The sequence below is a fragment of the Callorhinchus milii genome, unplaced genomic scaffold (assembly GCF_018977255.1).
Source record: "Callorhinchus milii isolate IMCB2004 unplaced genomic scaffold, IMCB_Cmil_1.0 Scaffold3, whole genome shotgun sequence".
NCBI classification, from domain to species: Eukaryota; Metazoa; Chordata; class Chondrichthyes; order Chimaeriformes; family Callorhinchidae; genus Callorhinchus; species Callorhinchus milii.
Window position 1 is genome coordinate 44,175,320 of NW_024704744.1, and position 22,883 is coordinate 44,198,202.

General features: G+C 44.7%; 1 protein-coding gene across 2 annotated transcripts; it reads right to left on the reverse strand.

The window, feature by feature from the left end:
* Positions 1–14,719: 14,719 nt before the first annotated feature.
* Positions 14,720–22,185, reverse strand: s-sgk1 (serine/threonine-protein kinase Sgk1-A). 2 transcript variants are annotated; one of them, XM_007903509.2, is made up of 13 exons: positions 22,097–22,185; positions 19,763–19,841; positions 19,304–19,376; positions 19,161–19,210; positions 18,994–19,051; positions 18,810–18,893; positions 18,463–18,594; positions 18,072–18,184; positions 17,803–17,926; positions 17,247–17,342; positions 16,548–16,703; positions 16,126–16,215; positions 14,720–15,955 (listed from the first exon to the last, which is right to left on the reverse strand). In XM_007903509.2, the coding sequence occupies exons 1-13, from the start codon at positions 22,122–22,124 to the stop codon at positions 15,788–15,790; spliced, it is 1,251 nt and encodes a 416-aa protein (XP_007901700.1). In that variant the 5' UTR covers positions 22,125–22,185; the 3' UTR covers positions 14,720–15,787. The 2 variants fall into 2 exon arrangements, with proteins under 2 accessions (XP_007901700.1, XP_007901699.1); XM_007903508.2 differs by lacking the exon at positions 22,097–22,185 and adding an exon at positions 20,154–20,377.
* Between the last annotated feature and the right edge of the window lie 698 nt (positions 22,186–22,883).

The window sequence follows — 22,883 nt, forward strand, 5'->3', positions numbered from 1 at the left end:
CTGCTGGCTTCTAAAGCTGCCAATAACGTATACCCAGTGCTCATTGATACGTGACTCTGTTTCCCCAGCAGATTGCTTAGTACTTCCTTGCACTACGCCAGTACTTATCAGTACTTTCCCGCTGCTCTCTTACTTCACTAACTCATATATTTTTAACATGATATCTACCTTTAGTAGGACAGAAAAAATCTACTTTGTGCTGGCAGGCTCCTGCAAATTTTCTTTTAGGCCATTCTGAGGTGGAGTTACAAAGAACTACCTACCATAGGAAATGCAAAAGAGATGAGGTGATATTCAAAATAGGTTTAATCATAAACACTCTTTGCCCTCCAGAGTAAACATCATAGGTACAAGTACTACAGTGTGACGAAACTGACCTGGTGAGAAACTACAGCTTTCTCGATGTGTAAAAATGCCTGTTAGTTTGCATCAAATATATAGTCACTACACTTCACAGTAAAATCCTGTGAATTGCTTTGAGACATCTCAACAAAATGATACGATCCTGTACAAATGCAAGGATTATTATTTATTAATAATAATAAATATAACATGACTTTTCTCACAGTCACGTTTTTTCTTTGTGGGATCTGGTTGGCAGTTTCCATAGAGACTTAATTTCTGGTTGGTGAGGCTCAGCTGCTGTAAAGTACTGAAGAATGCAGATAGTCCACATTTTTTAGGCTATTGTGATGGGTTTCCAAATGCATAGTTTCTACTGAACTTTACCCTGCAGGTGGATGTTAAAGATGCCATAGCAATATTCAAAAAATCCCCCCAGATAAATTAATCATTCACTTTCTGAGTCAGGCGGATCTGCAGTACTCCAGCGTACTGCTGATGACAGCATCATTGGCAGGACTTGGAAGGGCAGACCAGTCACTGGGAGCAGGGAGTCATCCCATTCAGCTCCTGTTAACCCTGCAAGCCAAAGCCCTAGTGGGGAGGGTGATCATAGCTGGACAAGCAGTGGGAAAGCTTGTCAGACTCAATGGCAAGCTATACAGTTTTAGCTGGTTAGACTCCAGCAGTACCCCAACGCACACTCTGGGGTCCCCAAGCCTTGGCTCTTGCCAACCTGAGCTTAATAGGATCCGGCTCCTCCAGCCACCCTCTCATGTCTCGCCCATCCTCACCTCCAGTGTCAACTGCGAAGCAATGCTGGTCAAGAGAATCCGCTCAGCTGCCTTTGTTGTTGGTGTTGTTGTCCCACTCCCAAAATAAATAAAACGATAAAATAAATAATAAAATACTCACTCTTCTCTCTTCTAACTAAGCCCACCACAAAAAAAGGTGGAGAGATAAACCTAATCAACATCAGGAGCTGAGAGAGAAACAAATGCACCACAAATCTAATACTGCAAATAAACACATAAACAAAACACTTTTGTTCACAAAGATCTGGCTTTGATCCACTTTGATCCAGAGAAAGTTCAAAGAAAGCTCCCCTCTCACCTCTTGTTTTAAAAAAAGTCAAATATCTGGACGTATCCTCAACATACTGCAAACAAAATAAAACCACTGGTATTTTCTGAACGTGCCTCGAGCAAGCACAAAGTTGAGGCTGCAAAGGTTCACCTGCTGCACAGTGTCTCTGCTTCTCTCAGGAACCTGACAGCGCCTGTGGCTATGATTTGCATATGATCTTTCTTCCACTGTCACACAGCAGCCAATGAGCCCACCCCATTCTACACACACCTTGTCAGCCTCACCTGAGGGAGGAACTGACTGACACTTCACGAAAAGATTGTGTGTAAAAGGAGCACAATTTGTCCCATCTTGTCTGTGACACTGCTACCTGTTTTCTCTCTTTCACTGCAGAAAGCCCCTGATTCAGTTCACTCTCTTTTTCTGTTTTTCAGTTCATTCTCATTTTCTTATTCACTTTCCAGCTCTCCCTCTCCCCCTATCAATTAATATTCTGCTGCTCAGTTGTTTATCTAATAATAATAATATTCCTTACACTTGATATAGCTCCTTACCACATTGAGATGTCCCAGTGCACTTCACAGAATATGCTGTAAACTGGACATTTGTGGGCAAACATGGCAGCCAATGTTGCACACAGCAGTGTCTCACAAACGGCCATGGAGTGAATGACCAATTTCATTCGGGGCATTTGTTAGCCAGGACACCGAGAGAAATTATTCTTCTTTTTGAATAGTGCCATGAGATCTTCAACGTTCATCATTTAATTCCCTTTTGACGATTCCCCTCCTTGCTCATTGATGATTTTATGTGGCCTCACTTGTACTCATGATTCCAAGCCCAAATTACAGTCTACAGTAAGTCACAAATGGATCTCAGACAGGTGTTTGCGATTGCATTGGTTTCCTTGTTGCTGAGACAATATTGCTCGACAAAATCAATCCATAGAAATCGAGTACCTTACTTTAATGACAAACACGATTTTTAAAAAATTAAAGAAAATAAATAACAAGTAATGCTTACAATGTTGGTATAGATATCACACAAACTCAGGTTCTGCTTGCCTAATGAGTAAGGCTTCTCTCACTTCACCCACGGTTGGCACCATCTGTCCCAACTGGTCAGATTTCAGTGAGTAATGGATGGCTCCCGGAGCTGCGGGGCTGCGATTGGTCCATGGGGAGCAGGAATTGGGGCCTTCAACTACAGTTTGTCCAGATGCTTCGCAATTCTTCACCCTGGGCCTCGTGGACCCTGGACCCTGTGAATCCATCTCGGCCTCACGCCCCCCAGGTGTGCACTACTTGAGTTGAATGGTCCATTTCCCTGCTGTATCTCTCCATGTAATTTTATGTCACATTGAACCCAAGCATCCAGAAGCCAGAGATATTCACAAAAAATATTGAGCAGTGCTTTCCACATGTTCAAAGTATCTGAACCAATGCCATATGAAGGGGGAGCAATGTACATTCAGGTATGTTCAGAAATATAAATACATTGTTTAATACTAAGTGCAACACAGTGCTGTTGGAATGCGCTTCTTTATAGCCTAGATTTGCCTATAACGAAAGGGCTCAGGATTGTGATGTAAAATAGGGGCGCAATTTGTGAGTGGACTTGGGAACCAATCCCCAGGGCATTCAAGAGTCAATCACTGGGATGTTTGGGAAATTTCTCGATTTCCTACATAGCCAGTTCACGGCTGCCAATGTGGACCTCATTCACTGTCCATGTACAGTGAATAAGTTTATATTTACACTTGTGTTGAAAAATTCCTATGAGAGGAAAGAAAAATGCAACACACACAACATAATAATAATAATAATAATCCTTGCATTTGATATAGCGCTTTTCACGTCGGGAGGACGTCCCAAAGCGCTTCACAGAACACACTGTAAAGTGAATTGACTGTATATTTGTGGGCAAACGCGGCAGCCAATTGCGCACAGCAATGTCCCACAAACAGTCGTAGATTGAAAATGACCAATTTATTATTGTTTTGGGTTTTTGGAGGGATTATTATTAGGCGTGTGGAGTAAGGAAACTTGCCCAAGGTTTCGCCCTGCCTGGAATTGAACTCAGGTCTCTCGCTTGCAAAGCGAGTGCTCTAACCACTGAGCTACAGGACTCCAAACAATGCACACATGACTCAGCCCCTTGTGGCAGAGGTGGGGGGGGTGGGGGCAGGAAGCAAGTTGTCTCCAACTCGGGGTTCTGCAATTACACAGTGGGGCTCGTCCTTATTCTTCCATCCTTTATCTACAGAATGGCAAGCCACTATTCCACTCTCTCTATTGATCACCGCTTTATGGGGAGAGAGAGACAGACAACATTTTGGGGATACTCTTCTATTTTACGGCGAGTGCCATGTGTATGTATGTCACATTTGCGGAGATGCTCCTATATTACTCAGCGATGTCCCCAGATGCCTCCCTCCACGGAGCAGGGATATGACACAAATGTGAGTGTGGTTAGCAGCTCCGGCTGGAGTCAGACCCCATCTGGCTTTTGGCGCATCTGAACCGAGCTGCAGCGTGTTCCAGACTATGGAGTGCACAAGCCTATAGCAGGCCATCTCCGACGTGTCATTCCGCCAGATACTATCAAGTTTTGAGAAGCCCAAAGAGTCCCCTTCACAAGTTGATAATAATAATAATAATCCTTGCATTTGATATAGCGCCTTATCATGTCTTCGAGACATACCAAAGCACCTCATAGAATATACTGTAAAGTGAATTGACTGTATATTTTGTGGCTGAAACATGGCAATTAATTGTGCACAGCAGTGACCCACAAACAGCCATGGATTGTGTGACCAATTTTTTTAAAATTGTTTTTGAAGGGATCATTACCCGTGGAAACGCAATCCGCCAATGGACTAACAACCGGGTTCCTACTTACTGCTAGGTCAACAGAGAAGTGTGGAGTAAGGAAACTTGCCTATCGTTTCATGATCTTCCAGCTGCACTTGACGTCAATCTCATTGTGAGTCGCCGGGAAGAGGCTGTCCAGCACCAAGTGCTGTGACAGCGGGTCACCAGGAATGAGCCGTGAGAGCAGCCAGCCCAACTGTGTCCAGACCACCTTCGTGTACATGAACTCCAGGAAGAGGTGGTCCATGGGCTCCGCACCCCAATAGCTGCTCGAGGGCAGCATGCGGACTGGAGGAGGCCCTGACTGTGAATGAAGGACCTGACAGGTGTTTATCATAGGTGAACACAACAGCCAATTTGATCCACAACAGCCATGAAGTGAGTGATCATTTATTTTTAATATTGGGGATTGTTGGCCAGAACACCAGGAGAAACTCATTTCAGATATTGCAGTGGAATCTTTAATGTCCACCTGAACAAGCAGATGGCACCTCGGTTTCTCATCCAAAAGGTGATACGTCCGACAATGTAACACACCTCCAGCACTGCAGTGGAGTATCAGCAAAGAGTCTGAGTTCAAATCCTGAAATGGGGCTTGAACCCAAAACCTTTGAGGTGAGAGTGCTACCAACTGAGCTTGGCTGCCACCTAGCTGGAAAAAAACAGAGAGATTCCTGATGGAGAGGCAGAAACAACTGAGAGTCCTGGGTTGTAAAAGGAAGCCTCCGACAAGGTTAAGTTTGGGACATTTATCCTGTTACACGTCATTCAGCCACATTGGTAAGTGCCATGGAAACAGTGCGCATGTTTGCATCGTTTGTGCTATGACAGCACCTGCATATATTTAACAAATAGGCAGAAATAACACTGCCACCAGAGGCAGAAGGTAATGAGCTCCTTGTGATATCCACCTGATGTGAAAAGCGTTATATAAATGTACATTTGTGTTGTGTATCATCACAGTATGCACGTACCTGCGATAAAAGTGGAAAAAAACTCTGGCAACAGATGCACACACTTAATTATGTTGCACCAACGATGATAATCATTGCATTTGATATAGGTATTTGATATATATCACTTCTTCGAGACGTACCAAAGTGCTTCACAGAATATACTGTAAAGTGAATTGACTGTATGTTTTGTGGGCGAAACGCGGCAGCCAATTGCGCACAGCAGTGTCCCACAAACAGTCATGTATTGTGTAACATAATTACAGGTTGTTTCAACTTGTCCAGAATAGTAAAACCAGAGGACATGCCCTGCGATTGAAGGAGGGTAAATTCAGAATGAATCTATGCCAACACTATTTCAGTGAGCGCATAGTGAACCTGTGAAACACGCTCCCTAGGGAGATGGTTGAAGCAAGAAGTGTTGACTCTTTCAAACACAGATTAGATAGTTTTATTTTAGGAAATAACATCATGGGATATAGTACATAGGTAGTTTGGGACATACGTGCATGCGACTGCCAGGAAGGTGGAAGGCGAACTAGGTGGACTTTGGTCTTTTTTTGTCTAGCATTTCCTGTGGAGTCCTGTAGCTCAGTGGTTAGAGCACTCACTTTGCAAGCGAGAGACCTGAGTTCAATTCCAGGCAGGGCGAAACCTTGGGCATGTTTCCTTACTCCACACGCCTAATAATAATCCCTCCAAAACAAAAAACAATAATAAATTGGTCATTTTCAATCTCCGACTGTTTGTGGGACATTGCTGTGTGCAATTGGCTGCCGCGTTCGCCCACAAATATACAGTCAATTCACTTTACAGTGTGTTCTGTGAAGCGCTTTGGCACGTCCTCCGGGCGTGAAAAGCGCTATATCAATTGCAAGGATTATTATTATTATTATGCTCTATGTTCTTATGACAATGACATCCCAGTAAAATAAATGTGTGTTAAAGAAACATCTTGGTCTCCTAACTCCACATAGCCACGGGGTGGCACTAGTACATAAGGAAATGTGCCATTCATGTTCCTGTTATAAAAATTGAGCTTTACTTGCAGTTTACCATTAAGAAATTATAACAATTGATGTTCCTGTGGTTTTAGACTTTTAAGCAAAGGCAAATAATAACCAATGTAAAATGGTATCAAGAGTGAAGTGATTGCAATAACTGCACTGGAGGTAAGGATGGAATATTAACCTGGCTCAGTTTGTAACACTCTTGTTTCTAAGTCAAAAGATTGTGGGCTCCACGTTGATTACGATCCATGTTAGCTCATTGTCAAGGCTGGGACGCTAATGAAGTGGTCAGAAAGCACTGCATTGTTGGAGGTGCTGTCCTTCAGTTGAAACATTAAAGATCCCATTGCACTATTCAAAAAGGGTAGGGAGTTTCTCCTTGTTTTCTGGCCAAAATTCCCCGAGATAAAATTGATCATTCATTTCATGCTGTTTCTGGGATATTACTCTGTCAAATTGGCTGCTGTGTTTGCCTGCAAATATACAATAACTTCCATTTTAGGAAAATCCTGTGAAATGCTTTGAAATGTTTTGATGTGATAAGATACAATATCAAATGCAAGGATTCTTCCTATTATTATTATTAATAATAAGTTCAAGTTGCAACTAGATCACAGTAAAATTGTCATTCAGTTTGAAGAGAACTGCACTGATTTTCAGCTGGGCTGCTGAATGTGGCACAACATGGCATTGAAATTCAGGTGAGTGAAATGGTAACTGAGGGATCAAACTTACTAAATTGAAATACATCTCCTGTATGCAACGAAAAGTCTACTGGCCATGTCAACATAAGAACATGAGAATTTGCTCAGTGAAAGAAGACCAAGGTCCATCTACTTCGTCTTCCACCATTCCGACAGTCGCTTGACATGTCGTGTCCCAAACTACGTATTGTATCCCAAGATATTATTTTCTAGCAGAAATCTATCTAATTTGTTCTTGAAACAAACAATAGTTACTGCTTCCACTGTCTCCATAGGGAGCCTGTTCCATAAGTTTACTACTCGCTCACTCAAATAGTGTCTCTGCAGATTTGTTCTGAATTTACCACCCACCCTCCACCTCCCCACCCCCCTTCAATTACAAGAATGCCTGAAAAGGAATGTGACTATGTATTTTGTGGGCAAAACGTGGCATTCAATTTGTGCACAGCAATGTCCCACAAACAGCAATGGAGAGAATGAACAATTTTATTTGGGGGATTGTTGGCTTGGATAGTGCCCATGGGTTCTTTAACATCCACCTAGATGGGACTTTGGTTTAACATCTCATCCGAAGGATAGATTAATTAGCACAAGGAACTGGTTATATAACTTTGCTAATTTTAACCCAATATATTTAAACTATTAGTGTATCCATCACAACATTCTTCTTCATAGAGCTGATTTGCCTGGTGTGTGAACCTAGGCGAATCAATGGTTACTTGAACAACAACAACAACTTGGATTTATATAGCGCCTTCCACACCGGACGAAGTCTCAGAGCGCTTCACAATAACGGATACCAGGGCTGAGCCAGGGGGAGGGGGAGGAAGGTGACCAAAGACGCGGTTGAAGAGAAAGGTCTTCAGCAGAAACCTGAAAATAGGAAGAGAGGGAGCGAGGTGAAGGGAGTGAGGAAGGGAATTGCAGAGCCTTGGGGCATAGTGGCTGAAGGCACGGCCACCGAGGGAGGAGCGGAGGACTCGGGGGACAAGGAGGAGGCCAGACCCGGAGGAACGAAGGCAACCGGCACTGTTTTGAGGAGAGAGGAGGTCAGAGAGGTAGGGGGGTGCAGAGGAGTGCAGTGACTTGAATACCAGGGAGAGGATCTTGAAATCGATCCTCTCTGGGACAGGCAACCAGTGCAGTCTGTCAAGGACTGGGGTGATCGGGGAGCGGAGTTTGGTACGGGTGAGAATGCGGGTGGCAGAGTTTTGAATAATCTGGATTTTATGGATGGTATTGGAGGGGAAGCGGCAAGGAGGGCATTAGAATAATCCAGCTGAGAGGTGACAAAGGCATGGACCAGGGTTTCAGCGGCTTTCGGAGAGAGGTATTGGCGGAGACAGGTGATGCATCGGAGGTGGAAGAAAGCGGTGCTGGTGAGGGACCGGATGTGGGGGAGGAAGGATAATTGGGGGTCGAACCTGACGCCCAGGTTGCGTATGGGTTAGGAGAGTTTTAGGGGGAGGTCGGGTAGGTGGAGGAGGTGAGAACTGTGAGATTTTAGACGTTGACGATGTTCAGCTGAAGGAAATTTGCATTCATCCAGTCCCTGATGTCTGACTGGCAGGCTGACAGAACATCAGGAGACTGGGGGTCTCAAAGTGAGGTGGAAAAATAGAGTTGGGTGTCGTCTGCATACATATAGAAAGGTACCCCATGTCTGCGGGTGACATCCCCAAGAGGGAGCATGTAGATCAGATAGAGGAGGGAACCAAGGATGGATCCTTGGGGGACCCCGCAGGTAACCGGGTGAGAGCGGGAGGAGAAGCCGTTTGTGCAGATGTACTGCTGGTGGTTTGTGAGGTAGGATTCGAACCAGGTGAGTGCGGTCCCACTGAGGTGGATGCCGGTGGAAAGGCGGTGGAGGAGGATGGCGTGATCACTGTGTCGAATGCGGCGGAGAAGTCCAGGAGGACAAGGAAGCAAAGGGAGCCCTGGTCACAGATAGAGAGGATGTCGTTTGTGACTTTCACAAGCGCAGTCTCTGTACTGTGGGCGGAAACCGGACTGGAGGGGTTCAAAGAGGAAGTGGGAGGAGAGGTGTGCGCGAACAACGCGTTCTAGGACTTTTGCGAGGAAGGGCAGGTTAGAAATGGGGCGGTAGTGGCTGGGGTTTGAGGGATCTAGGGAAGGTTTTTTGAGGCGGGGGTGATAATAGCAGTTTTGAGGGGGGCAGAGACTGATCCGGAGGAGAGGGACTGGCTGATGATGTCAGCCTGTAGTGGGCAGAGGAGGGGGAACGAGGCAGCAGGTGGTGGGTTTCTTAGAGGTGATGGTGGGTGAGAGTGACGAGGGAGAGATGGGGAGGAAGGAATGTAGGATGGGGGTAGTGGTAGGAGCAGATGATGGGGAATGTGAGGGGGACAGAGAGTGCGTGGTGGTGGGTGACAAGGGGAAGGTGGATGAGGCTGCCTGGTGGATGTTATGTATTTTACATGAAAAGAAGTCCATGACCTCCTCGCACTTGGCATTTGATATGAAGATTGAAGAGGCCTGAGGGGGCACACGGAGGAGGTAGTTGGTGGTGGCAAAAAGGATTTTAGGGTTGTGTTTAGCATCCAAGATGATGTTGGAGTAGAAGACCATTTTTGCGCGTGTCAAAGAATGACGGTAGCTGTGGAGATGTTCGAGCCACAGTTGGTGGTGAACTGTCAGGCCAGTTTTCTGCCATCTGCACTCAAGCAGACAGGTGTGGGTTGTTTGGCAGTGGAGATGGTTGTGGTACCAGGGGGATCGGGTGGGTTTGGAGATGGTCCTAGATTTCAGGGGGACGAGGGAGTTGAAGGTGGAGGAGAGGCGATCATGGAGCAGCTGGACGGCTGTTTCAGGATCTCCGCGGGTGAAAGGCCAGAGCGAATAGGATGTTTGATAACATGAGGACCCTTGTGAGGATCTCGGGGGTAGCCTTTTCCAAGAGCGGTAGAGGATGGTTGAGGGCTTGGTGGAGAAGAAAGGGATGTGAGAGGAGAAGGAGATGAGGAAGTGGTCCGAGATGGCCTTGTCCACTATGCTGACATCTCTACTCTCTGAGGTCGGAAATGTCAAGGCCGTGGGTGATAACGAGGTCAAGGGCATGACCACGGTTGTGGGTGGGTGAATTTATGTGGAGGGTGAGGTTTAGGGAGGAGAGGAGTGCAGTGAAGTCAGCAGACGTGGTGCAAGGGGAATTTAGGTGAGGTTGAAATCGCCAATTATGAGCAGATGTTCGGAACAGAGGGACAGGGAAGAGAGGAGTGTAGAGATGTCTGTGTGGAAGGAGCCGGGAGGCTTAGGGGAGTGGTAGACAAGGAGGATTTTCAAAGGGAGAGAGGGGTGGAAGAGGGTGAGGTGCTCGAAGGAGAGGAAGCAGCCAGAGGAGTAGGGGGTAAGACCAAGGGAGGCTTTGGAAATGAAGGTCACCCCACCGCCACGTTGGTTTGGATGGGGGATGTGGTGGAAGGTGTAGCCAGGAGGGGATGCTTCCACTGGGGGGATGGGGTCATTGGGGGAGAGCCAGGTTTCGGTGAGCCCAAGAATGTCAAGGTGCTCGTCCAGGATGAGATCATGGATGGTGAGGGCTTTATTTGAGAGGGAACGGACATTTTGGAGGGAAATGCGGGTGAGTTTGCTGGAGGGAGAAGAGGGAGGAGAGAATGATGCGGAGAGGATTTTGGGGTATACAGGAGAGATAGTTGTGGAGAGTGGTGTGAGTGGAGAGTATGAGGGAGGGGAAGTTGGGTTTGCCTAAAGGAGGTGGTTTGAACAGAGGGAGTGAATGATTGGGCACTTGGAGTTGCTGTTCTGGGACAGCCAGTGCCGGGAACCATGATGGGCCCAGCGGAGGATGCCCAGGTTGGAGCAGAGGGAAGCGGTGATGGGGTCGAGGAGAGAGAGAAGGCTGGGAGGGCGGTGGGAGAGAAGGACAGAGTAGGATTAGCAGACGGAGGGGGGTGGGAGGAGAGACATTTAGAGTGGAGGGGGAGGGAGAGGCTCGGGTCGGGGCGGCAGCCAAAATGCGCACGCAGAGAACGGGAGCGAGCGATCAGCGGGATGGCATCAGCCCGCAGGCTGGGTGGTCATGGCTGGGATGGCAGTGGCAGCGGCTGCCAGGCCATTGTTGTTGTTGCTGGTGTTTTAACTGTGACATTACGCCGACGTCACTTTGTGATTCACGCCACCCCGTCACTCCCCCCCCCCCGCCCCCCCCCCCCCCGCGCTCTTCTGACTCCACTCCCGACTGAGTGGCTCCTCACCTGGCTGGGCTTTGTACCCACATCTATGCCTCGGCTCCGCCCTGCGCTCTCCTGACTCCGCTCCCGACAAGTGGGGCAGACCAGGAGCAATGGGGAAAGAAAATTAGAAAAATAATTGAACACACTAAACATTTAAAAAAGAAAAAAAATACCTTATGTCCTTGGGATGAGCTTTTAAACCAAGGTCACATTTGCCTATTCAGGTAGACATGAAAGTCCCCAGGATACTGATAGAAAAAGAAATGTATCCATGACCACAAACTTCCAGATATATTGGTTATGCATTTCATGGCTGTTTGTGGGACCTGCTGTGCCCAAATTGCTTTTGCCTTTGCTTCACTACGCTTGACAACAGTTGTCTGTAAAGCATCTTCAGACATTTCTGCCCCCAAATATACAGCCACAACACTTAACAGTAAAATTCTATGAAGCACTTTGAGATGTTTCAATGATTTGATAAGGCGCCATATCAAACATGAGGATTATTATTACAGTACACAGTAAACTCCTGATATATTATCACTTAAAGGGAAAAGAGCTCAGTGACACTATATACTGGGATGATTATGTAGACAGGGGTTCGCTGGGCCCACTAGGGTGCGCTGTAGCTGGGAGGACCTGCACCAACTACACACTATATGTTTATGCTATGCCTGGTTGTCAAGTACCAGCTAAATGGGCAGCATATGCAATGAATATTTAACACTTTGCATTTCACTGAATGTTTGTCACTGATTTAGATTTTCTGTCGCTTTCCTTCTGAAGGGTTATGACACATTCTATGCAGGGATTTTCTCTCACTTTTCCAAATGCATAACAATGAGTCATTTCTGCAGATAGCTCTTTGGGCTAAGTTAGATGAACCTTTTGAGGACCAACCCACCTTCAGAAATTAATACTGGCTTACAATTACAATCCTCCATTTTCTTCATTTTCATTTCCATGTTTCCCTGCACTTAACCACTCATCGTGAGTGTGCGACATTTGCCTGTGGTGCAGGTAAAGTTTGCTTTGATGATATATGACGTAAAGCGCTTTGAGACATTTCAAAGATGTGATAAGGCACTATATCAAATGCAAGGCTTATTATTATCCAATATTTTACTTACGGGGATGTGTAGAATGCGACTTTACACATGGTAAGCAGAGTGATGAAATAAAGAGCGGTCCTTTATTCACATTTTGCATGAGGAGCAGCCAGGGTATTGGCAACATGATGATATAAGCCATGTGATAATATAAATCAGTCTTTTATTCTGAGGAGTTTGCTGTATTATTACAGCTTCCTGACATTAAAAAAAACTTGAATGGCGTGGGATAAGGACAGAAGAAAGGCAGGTTGAAAGTACTCATGTTTATCTCCATCCTGTTGATAACTATATAAACAGAGTACTTTCCTTAACAGGAATTAGTGCCTGGAACAGCTTTGAAAAAGTGTCTTTTAGAAGCAATGAGGCTTATCCTGCCAATATGTGCACTTTTTCCTGTCTTAGATTTTTGCTGTGACAGAGGAGGGAGGTTACTTTGAAGCAAGCAAAGGCAGCAAAGGTTAGGTGAGATACTCGGAGGTTTCATTAGAAACAGGCAAGAAGATCATTTCTCAAATTATTCTTACGCAAAAGCGTTCGCTATTCATTGGTAACTTTTAATGAAATTCAATCCAGATTTCAGGAACAAAATGTTCTCTTTTGAACACCCTCAATGTGAGGTTTCCTGCAGTATTTCCTGCTGCTTTCCTTTAGTTTCAAAGCATAATGAAAGCCCTGGGGGAAATATGCAGTTTACCACAAGATCAAAACAAACTTTAGCTTTTGCATTCTCAGTTTGAAAAATCTCTATCTCCAGATATATGTAGCTACACCGTCTGGAGCTTTTCTGAAACTTAAATATGACAATCACTTATCAGGTACAGATACAGACACACAAACTAGAGTCAAAAAGCCAATTCTCCTGATGCCACTTGATTTATTTTACCGTGGCCCATATTCTTCACTGGATTCCTTTACCTTTGGATCTTTGCCAAAAGCTTCTGAAAACTATGTTATAGGGAATAGTGCTGCTATCTCCTATTATCTGTATGATCCTCAAAGCTCGTCAAGCTTGTCAGGCATGATCTTCCACTTCTGAATTTATTGTGAGTGTTTAAACCATTGGAGAATTGAGTAGCTTGAATATGACTGGGCAATGAATTTTACAATACAGTAGCATAACAAAGGAAGGAAAAACACCGGTTCAGGATTAGGCCATTTGGTCCGTTGAGCTTTTTCCATTAATAAAATAATGATTATTCACTGCAGGTCATTCAATGTCATTTTCGCATCTCTCGCCATATCTCATAATGCTCTTATTTACCAGGTACCTATCTCCCTCTTAAACATCCCAATCAATTTTGCAACTACAATCCAGTAACTGTGCATTCTAAATTCTCACTACTCTCTGCGCTGGGAAATGTTCCTATTTTCATCTCTAGCTGGCTTGGCTTTAATTTTAGGACCCTAAGGTGCATTTTTGGATGACTGGTACCAGTGGAAAAGAGTTGACAACCCTTATCTAGGTTGCCAATTCTCTTCATTAATTTAAACATTTCAGTCAGATCACCTTATCTGCTTAGCTCCAAAGGATATAACCCAGTTTACCCAGCCCCATATCATATTACCCAGCAATGCCTGGCACATTGGGGCTTTTACATCCTGGATGTGCATTTCTAAACATTTAGTGAGGTGATAGAAACATTTCACTTTTTAAATGAACCTGCACACACCCTTCTGGCTTACTTTGTGATACTCTGTGGTTTACATCATTGTGTAACATGGATGTTTTGTAATGTTTAAACCATTTCTAAATTATTGTCGTAATAAGAGCCAGAGAGCTGGTTATTACTTAAACCTTATTGTTCTGACCACACAAGTTAGCAAAGACTGATCACAGTGGGGGAAAGAGCAGGCAAATGGAATTAAAGTAGATAGTGCTTGTGGGAGAGCTAGCACCAGTACAACAACAACAACAACTTGCATTTAAATAGTACCCTTCACGAGGGGTAGCATCCCAGAGCGCTTCACAATGGCAGGGTCTGACAATGAGCCAAGAGAGGGAGGGGGAGAGGTGACTGTAAGCATGATCAAAAAGGAAGGTCTTTAAGCGGGATTTGAAGGTGGGGAGGGAGGGGGCAAGGCGAAGGGCTCAAGGGAGAGTTCCATAGTGGCTGAAGGCATGGCCACTGATGGTGGAGCGGAGGGCACGATGGACAATTAAGAGGCCGGAACCAGCCAAATGGAAGCAGCGGGTGGTGGATTGGGGGGGTAAGCAAATCAGATAGGTAGGGAGGTGCGAGAGAATTAAGTGATTTGAAAATAAGTTGGAGAATCTTGAAGTCGATCCGTTCGGTGATTGGGAGCCAGTAGAGCCTAGCAATGACTGGTGTGATGGGAACAATCAGTACAGACAAGATGAGACTGAATGACTAGCTTCTGCGTTCAAAGCATTCTATTATTCTATATACAATAGCTGGAAGACAAGTTTTTTTAAAAAATATTGTCACATTTATTGCAAACCCAACCTTTGTTTAGGAATGTATATATTTCAAATTAAAATTACAGTATATTATACAGAAATACCATTTACATTACTAATAAAGTCTTAAATATACATATACATTAAAACTAGTGCAGCAACTGATCACAACATATATAGATTTCTTTACATATGCACAACTGAAATGAGACAACCATTAAAATTTGGAATGCAAAAACAAAACAAAAATAAAATTGTTATTTTATATATACACACACACACAAGATGACAAGCACATACAAGCCAGGTGGAAGTTATAAGACTGACTGCACAAATGGGGCATTTTGGTCCTAGAAATATATCTATAGTTCTACTCATAGCAGCAATGCTTTAAGCACGTTGTAGTGAACTATTTTAAAGATTACTGGTAGTTGGGTTGGGGGAAGGAAAAGTGGAGGGAATGGTAATTATATAAAAGATAGTATCTCATCTTCCTAGTATGGAAGTGACAAATATGCCCCATCGTGTAGTGGCTGTCCTGGTAACCAACATCACTCAAGTCAATGGTGAGACAATAGAATGAACAGTCAATGGCCAGGATCTAGCCACACTTGTACCACTGTTCACATTTGCATATGTTGCAGCACAACACTTGACTGTGATCACACCAGCTCCAACAGGACGACCTTGTTGACAGCAAAAGGCACGTGTAGCTGAAACAACAGTCTCTTCAGACAATCACCACTTTGTTTCATGTCTGGTCTGAAACAAAAATCTTGGAAATGGTGCGATGACAGCAGATTCTTATTTCATCCCTTTTTTTAAAAAACAAAAAAAATGCACTTTCTCCTGATGTGCATTTGCATCACCAGTTGCCAGAACCATCTACCAGACACACCAAGCATCACAGTGCTCCCCGAAGACTTCATCACCTCAGAAATGGAATGGAAGCCTAGACAACTGCCCATGAGATGTGGCAATTCTCTTTCCGGGTGAGTCTCATGGCTTGGTAAACTCTCCAAAAGAGAGTTCAGACAAAGTTAACCCACAATCAGGAAATGGTTTGATGATTCACTACAGGAAGGAATCAATGGGTGGGGCATAAGAGAATCCCAGAAAGGCGTCAGATGCTTCCTTGATGCTGGCTGTAATTAGAGCATTATCGAGTGATTTGCCTATCGAGTTTGGGACTGGTTCCTCTGTGAATTCTGGGTCAAAGTGTTGCAGGTCAGAAGGTCCACTCTGGGGGGAAAAAGCAATAAGGGTTACAACTCTTGGCTTTAGTCTTACAGCAAAAATACAACACAATTTACCATTTAAGAGACACAAAATTTATGTTTAAGCTGTTTAGTATCCACAAACAGCAAATGATGCCATGAAAGTCAGGTAATGTTTGAATAATAATTACTTACCACGTTGGGGTTAAAGGGTGGCATCAGCTTCTTGGCATTCAGGTCAACCCAGTTTATTGGAGAAAAGAAGACATGGGCCTTGATTTCATTCTGTAGAAAAGGGGCACCACAGTCAATTAAACAGATGTGAACAATGAAGGATAAAAAGATCTTTGATTTTTGAGTTTTAAAAGGCACTGCAAATGTCTCCATTTCAAAGCCACACCCAGTTTAAAAAGGTATGTTATTCCAATGGGTATCAAAATGTAATTGTCTCAAATATAATCATAAGAGGGAGTTGCTGTTCAAACTTATGCAATACAACTTGTGAGTAAACTGGTTCCTCATCTTTAATTTAATGAACCAAATAGATTACCTAACTGTTTCCCCACAAGGAATAAGACAATAGAAAGCAACTTTATCACAAGGAAGTGTTTACTTACAAAGTCTTCCTTTGCGCCCAGGCGTTTTGTCCTGTCTTTCTGCAGCAGGCCCTCCAGCAGCTCTCTGGCAGCATTGGAGATGTTTGGCTTTAACTGTAGTGGTTTGTTCAGAATATTGTCGTACATCTCAGCAGTGTTTCTACTGTAGAATGGTGGCTGCATAAAAGCACAAGGAAAAGGTTATCTAATAATAATCCTTGTATTCAATATTATGGTTTATCATTGTCATTGAAAAATCTCAAAGCGCTTCACCAAATTTTCCTGCAAAGTGCAAAGACTATTTGGAGATAAACATGGGTTCGAATTTGCACAAGGCACTGTCCCAGAAATAGCTATAAAGTGAAGGACCAATTTTATTTGGGGGGAATGTTGGCCAGGACACTGAGAGAAAAATCTCTTTTCAAATGGTACCATGGGTTCTTTAATGTCCACCTGAACAAGCAGAAGGGGCTTTGGTTTAACTTGGTCTCATCTGAACGACAGCACCTTTGACAATGTAGCACTTCCCCAGCTTTGTAGTGAAGTATCAACATAGACTATAAGCTCAAAGTTCCACCATATGTTTGTACCCATAAACTTCTGACTCAACTGTGAGAGTGCTACCAACTGAACCAAGCTGACACTCGCTTACTTTAGAATACACCTTTAAATTAAGGAATTATTTACATTCACATCCACCAACATTTTGGGGACACTCACCAGTCCATACAACATCTCGTACAGGACAGCACCAAGGCACCACCAGTCAACTGTTCGGTCATAGGGCTGCTTGTGTAAAACCTCAGGTGCCAAGTACTGTGAAAGATGAAAACATGTACATTAGAAACCATAATGCAAGCCAAGCTTAAAATGCCTCTTTTGCCATATGTACATTCCCACCTACAGCCAGTACAAACTAGCAGATGGGATTTCTGAAGCTGCAGGTGAGATGGTGTCTGGTGTCCCTGGAAGTGAGATGAACACCCATCTCAGGATATTATAGGCAGTGCTTCCAGAGACAACAGCGCTGCTTTATTTATATTCAGAAGCCCTGCAATATAAACAGGGCATTTCACAGCAAGCAAAAGAGAAATTAACTCTGATGCATTCCAGACCTGGTCTGTTAACATTCACTATGGAAATGTACCTCTTGGGAGTCCATTTCAAAAGTCAAATTTGAAGTATTTTATTTAAATAAAAACAGAAATTGTGGGCTTGGAACAGAACTGACACAGCAATAATTGCACGAGTTATGAAGAATGGGCATTTCATTTACCTCGGGTGTTCCACAGAAAGTGCAAGTGGTGCCTTTGGGTTCAATGTTTTCTTTGCACAGCCCAAAGTCAGTCAGAATAATATGTCCATGGTGATCAAGTAAGATGTTTTCTGGTTTTAAGTCCCTAGAACACAAATAAACAAAATGCGTCACTTCATGCCTTGGGTAAAATGGAAACGAGAGAAATTAGAAATCTCACTCTATTACCCAGTGTAAGGTATGGAAAGAGGAGCAAGGTTTTACTGCAAGACTTTCAAGTCTTTACTAACCTGTAAACAATGTTGAGAGAGTGAAGATATCCCAGGGCACTGGCAATCTCAGCAGCATAAAACCTAGCTCGTGGTTCAAGGAAACAACGCTCCCGTTGTAGGTGATAAAACAACTGCAGAAGAAAGCACAATAGAAATTCACTCATTAAACTAATGAAAACAAAGTGCCCTTCAGTGCTATATGGTAACAATGACAGGAAATGGCCTGCGCTCCCCCCCACCCCCGCCTCCTTCAATCTCCAAATGGTGTTTCTCACTTGGCAGCCAATTACTGTTACTAATTCTAGGGTCTGTTCTCAACATCCGTTGTTAAAGCTCCCCTTTAAATAAGTCTATTACACCACTGCTAGTCAGTACAGGAAATATAGTCTTGCAATCCCTTATGGCTCACCTCGCCTCCATTGATGTAGTCCAGGACAAAGTAAAGCTTGTCAGCTGTCTGGAAAGAGTAGTGGAGCCCCACCAGGAAAGGGTGTTTCACATTCTTCAGCAGGACATTACGCTCTGACATGATGTGCTTTTCCTGAAATAGAAAAATTCATAGAAGTGAAGTACAATCCAATTGAATCCGTGTACAAGAATATAAATGCAGCCGAAGTTCAGGCACGTTTGACAGGGTTATTCTAGGAGCTAAAGCAGTACTTTTCAAGCTTACACTAGGTTTACACTGTCGATGCAGCAGCAGTGCACAATGAAAGAAAGTTCCAGAAATCCTGAAGTATATGCATTTTACCGTACCTCTTTCTTCTTCAAAATGGCCTTTTTCTGCAAGACTTTTACTGCGTAGAATTCGTCATCATGTTTGCGTTTTGCAAGAAGAACCTGTGTGTGCAAAAGAAGATTTAGATAGGGCACTTGGGAGGGAGGGGGGGGAGAAGTACATTTTTGTATTTAATTAGTGATAGTGAAAATGCTTACGAACCTTTCCAAAACTTCCTTTTCCAATCACTTTCAGAAAGTTGAAATCACCTGGTTTAGCCCTGAAGGAAAAAGTTAAGAAAAAGTTCAGAGTTTATTGCATTCCAAGGTCGCACAGTGATGGGTGAAATAAAATCCAAACCAATTACCAATAGATCTATTCACACTTACTGAGGGTTGGAGGAAGGACCCAGGTTAATCTGTGCTGTAGTGGGACTGGTCTGTAAAAGAAGCCATAGGACAGTCAACACCAGAGTTATGAGAAACGTTGAGGGTAAAATGCACTGAACACTTGACTTTCCTGAAATACTTACAGGGGAAGACTGGTTGTTTTCATTGGATTCCGTTTCTTTGGGGCTGACGTGCAACATGGCTGGAACCTCAGATCTGTTTCAAACAAAAAAAAAGTAAGGAAAAGGTTTGTTGGGAGAATGGACCAGGCTGCAGGGGAGATGGCTCTTAACAACTGGACGCGGCGCTGCGGTGCACAGCGTCCAAAGAAAACAGCGTCTCACTTTTAATAAAAGGAGATTGAAGATTGTACAGAGTCAGAGATGTCGCCGCACACTGACTGCAGTGGGACAGACGCACTATGGTCCCAGCGGTTTGGTGGTGAGATGAGATCAGTCGCCAGGACCCGGTGGGAATCTCATTCATTCCCCAAAGCCCCACACACAGGGCAGGTCTTGTTACCGACTCCTGTGCAGCAAACCGAGCGCACCAGCACCGCTGTACCGGAAAATTTCACCCATATAGCCATGGAGGATACTTACTGCTTAAAGGCGTATGGCTGCGAGGAGGCTAGTTTCTGAAGGAGATCGTTCAGTCCCATTCGCTTTTGCTTCATAAAAGCTGCAACAACAAAAAAAAAGTTAAGGAGGAGTTTTAGCGCTGTGGAGTTGCAGCAGGAAAATGCTGAAGGAAAGCGCGCAGCTGCCTTTTTGTAGCGATCTTTCCCAGTTTCAAACTCAACATTCATTAACAACCCTTAAAAATAAGTGACTTGAGAGTCACTCGTCAGTTCACGCCTTTGCAGTGCAACTTTTTTTTTTAAAAAAGGAAAAGTTGGCCAATTCCGACATCTAAAACGTTTCAGCTGCAGTTTCCTCCACCGCACAAAGTCCTCCCTCGATTAACAAGGCAATACAAATGAAATGAAATTACCAATGAGAATTGCGACCACCCCTCGCATTTTGGAATAAGTTACAGTGGATCCCGCGCTGGTTTTGACAGTCATAGTTGAAAGCGATGGGGATCTGGTCGGAAATGTGGAGGTTTAAATGGCTTGAGTGGTCACAGCTCGCTCCTCGCCTGCTCTGCTCTGCTCTGCTCAGCGCCGAGGGGGGAGACAGTGCTGAATGTGATGAGCCGCAGTCAGGCTTTATATACACATACAGCTGGCACACTGACTACCTAACTAACTAACTCAGCTCAGCTCAGCCTGGGGGCGGGGGCGGGGGTGTGAGCAGTGCTGGTCGCCAGGCGGGCAGTCCAGGCAGCTCTTAGTCAGTTCTTAGTCAGTTCTGGTCAACTTCACCGTCTCCTCCCAGAGGAACAACGTCAGAGAGAGAGAGACAGACAGAGAGAGAGAGAGAGATCCCAACATGAACCCACCGCCCTCTCCTTTACCCCCACTTTGCTGTCAGATCAGAGCAGATACCCCACAGCTGATAGTGCAAACGTGTTTACCGCTTCACAGGTATCATTTTATAACAGATAACTTCAAGATAAAAGGTTAACTTTCCTGATCCCCCCCCGCCCCCCCGCCTTCTGAAAACATTAATAAAGTCTCTCTGCGAATCTGCAGTTGCGCTTTATAACACACAATATTTAGGGAACTGTTTCAGTTAAATTCGTGTTTTTCCTGCACCGCCTCTGTACTTTCTGTCTTGTAATCATTAACTTGCATTAAAGTAGTTCTGTAGTTTTCCTGGTGTGTTACTTTTTTTGCAACCACGAGTTGCAAAACCATGTTCCAATCTGGAGATTAACTGAAAATGGTTCAAGTGCCATCAGATGTGAGCAAAAGCTTAATTGGTGGAGTAATACTGAAAGAATCCTCAGTTTCGTAAATCGATTTTTTTTTAAAAAAATCCCCCTTCACAAATAGATAGTGGTAACTTTCCACTCACTGGAACCCATCAGTGAAATGACAGCACGCGTTACAAACTCAGTGTGTGGCGTACAAACGCTATAGACAACTAGCACTCATCTCTAAAAATACACGGGTGGTTGATCTGACACCATCTGCACAGTAAACCTTGTGTGTGAGGTTGGCTGTCGGCTGTCAGTGCCCCAGAGGAGCAGCACCAGAGGAGCAGCAACAGGGCTTTACTGAGTGTCAGTCAACTCTCAGCCGCATGGTTGCAGCATTCTGCTGCACAGATAAAATAAACACGGTGACACTCTCTGGGACTGGAAACCGATCCCCTCCTCCTCCCCCCGATTGATACAACCCACTCGATCAGCACCCGCGCACTGTATTGAAATCAGGTCTCGAAAGGCAATCAGATCGGGAAAGAAGCTCCTTAATGTGCAGCAATGTACCCAAGGGCAACACAGGGCAGCAAACATGTGCAACTGATCCTGCAACGATCACTGCACCGATACTGACTGAGGAGAGATTGCGTTCTGTATCGATTCCGAGCGGATGTATTTAACTAACTGTGACGGGGGAGGTATCGGTTACACGCAGATCAAACGCAAGAGAAGGATTGATCCGACCCTTGTGCAATCACCCCCCCCCCCCCCCCCCCCCCACACACACACACACCACCACCAGCCAGGCACTCACTGTATCTGCAACCCTTCCTATAACTTGCAGTCAGATCTGCTTGTCACTGGCGTCCAATTTCTTGACACCATTGCTCACTCGCCTTCGTCTCGAAATGCAGGCGGTTGGTATTTAAAATTGACCCCAAACCAGCGAGGAGATCGGCCAAGCCGGGTCGCAAAAGGACACAGAACAAGATCTCTGCCCCCCCCGCAGCCCACTAAACCCCACAGGACTCCTCTGCACGGGCAGGCAGGCAGGAGCCCAGCACATCTTGCTGTGCAATGCTTTGCAAACATCATCTCGCCCCCAATCAGGAAAATAAAACTCTAACCTGTGAAGGAAAACGTTTCTGATTTCATGGTAGTTTCCACCCGTGGTCAAAGTCTTGTGGACAGCCCAGCTATGCACAGAAAACTGCCAAGGAAACCCGAGCTGAGAGCCTTTAAATACCGTATTCAAAGTCCCCCACTTAAGACTGCATTTACATAGATAACGTTATCTCTGTCACTGGATTGTAACACCGTTAACCTATAGAGCCCGATCCCGATTAAAAGGTGAGGCCTCGGAATTATATACAATGCACTTGACTGCCTCAAGGCAAGGCATGTGCACAGCTGGCATTTTTAAAACAGAATCCATTCGTGTCAAAGTAATGCGGCGTTACAGGCACTGATCTGAAGAATGCTGCCCTTAGGAGCTCGAGAGTGAGTGGGGAGGAGGGAGTGGGAGAGATGTGTGGCCAGATCCTGCTGTGGATCACCTGGGTACCACTACCAGACAGATGGTCTGCTGTGGCGCCTGTATCCTCTGCTCTGTCAGGACGTCGGGCACCAAGGCATTTACGTGGAGAGACTTGTTGAGACTGTTTCAAACTCAGCACCGGATACCTCCAGGGTGGAGGAGGCGCCCTTGTTAATTTTTGGCATCGACTACAAACTTCCTACAAAGGAAGACGGTCTGACACAAATGGAGCTAAATTCAGAAACTCTTTTGCGCCCCGTGTGTAGTATCTTGTCTGTCTCCATAGAGTGTCCGGTTTGAATCCAAAGCGTTTTTAAATATGACAATATTAAATGTATGCAGTTGGCCATAGAAAATATCTGCAGTCTGTTCCATAC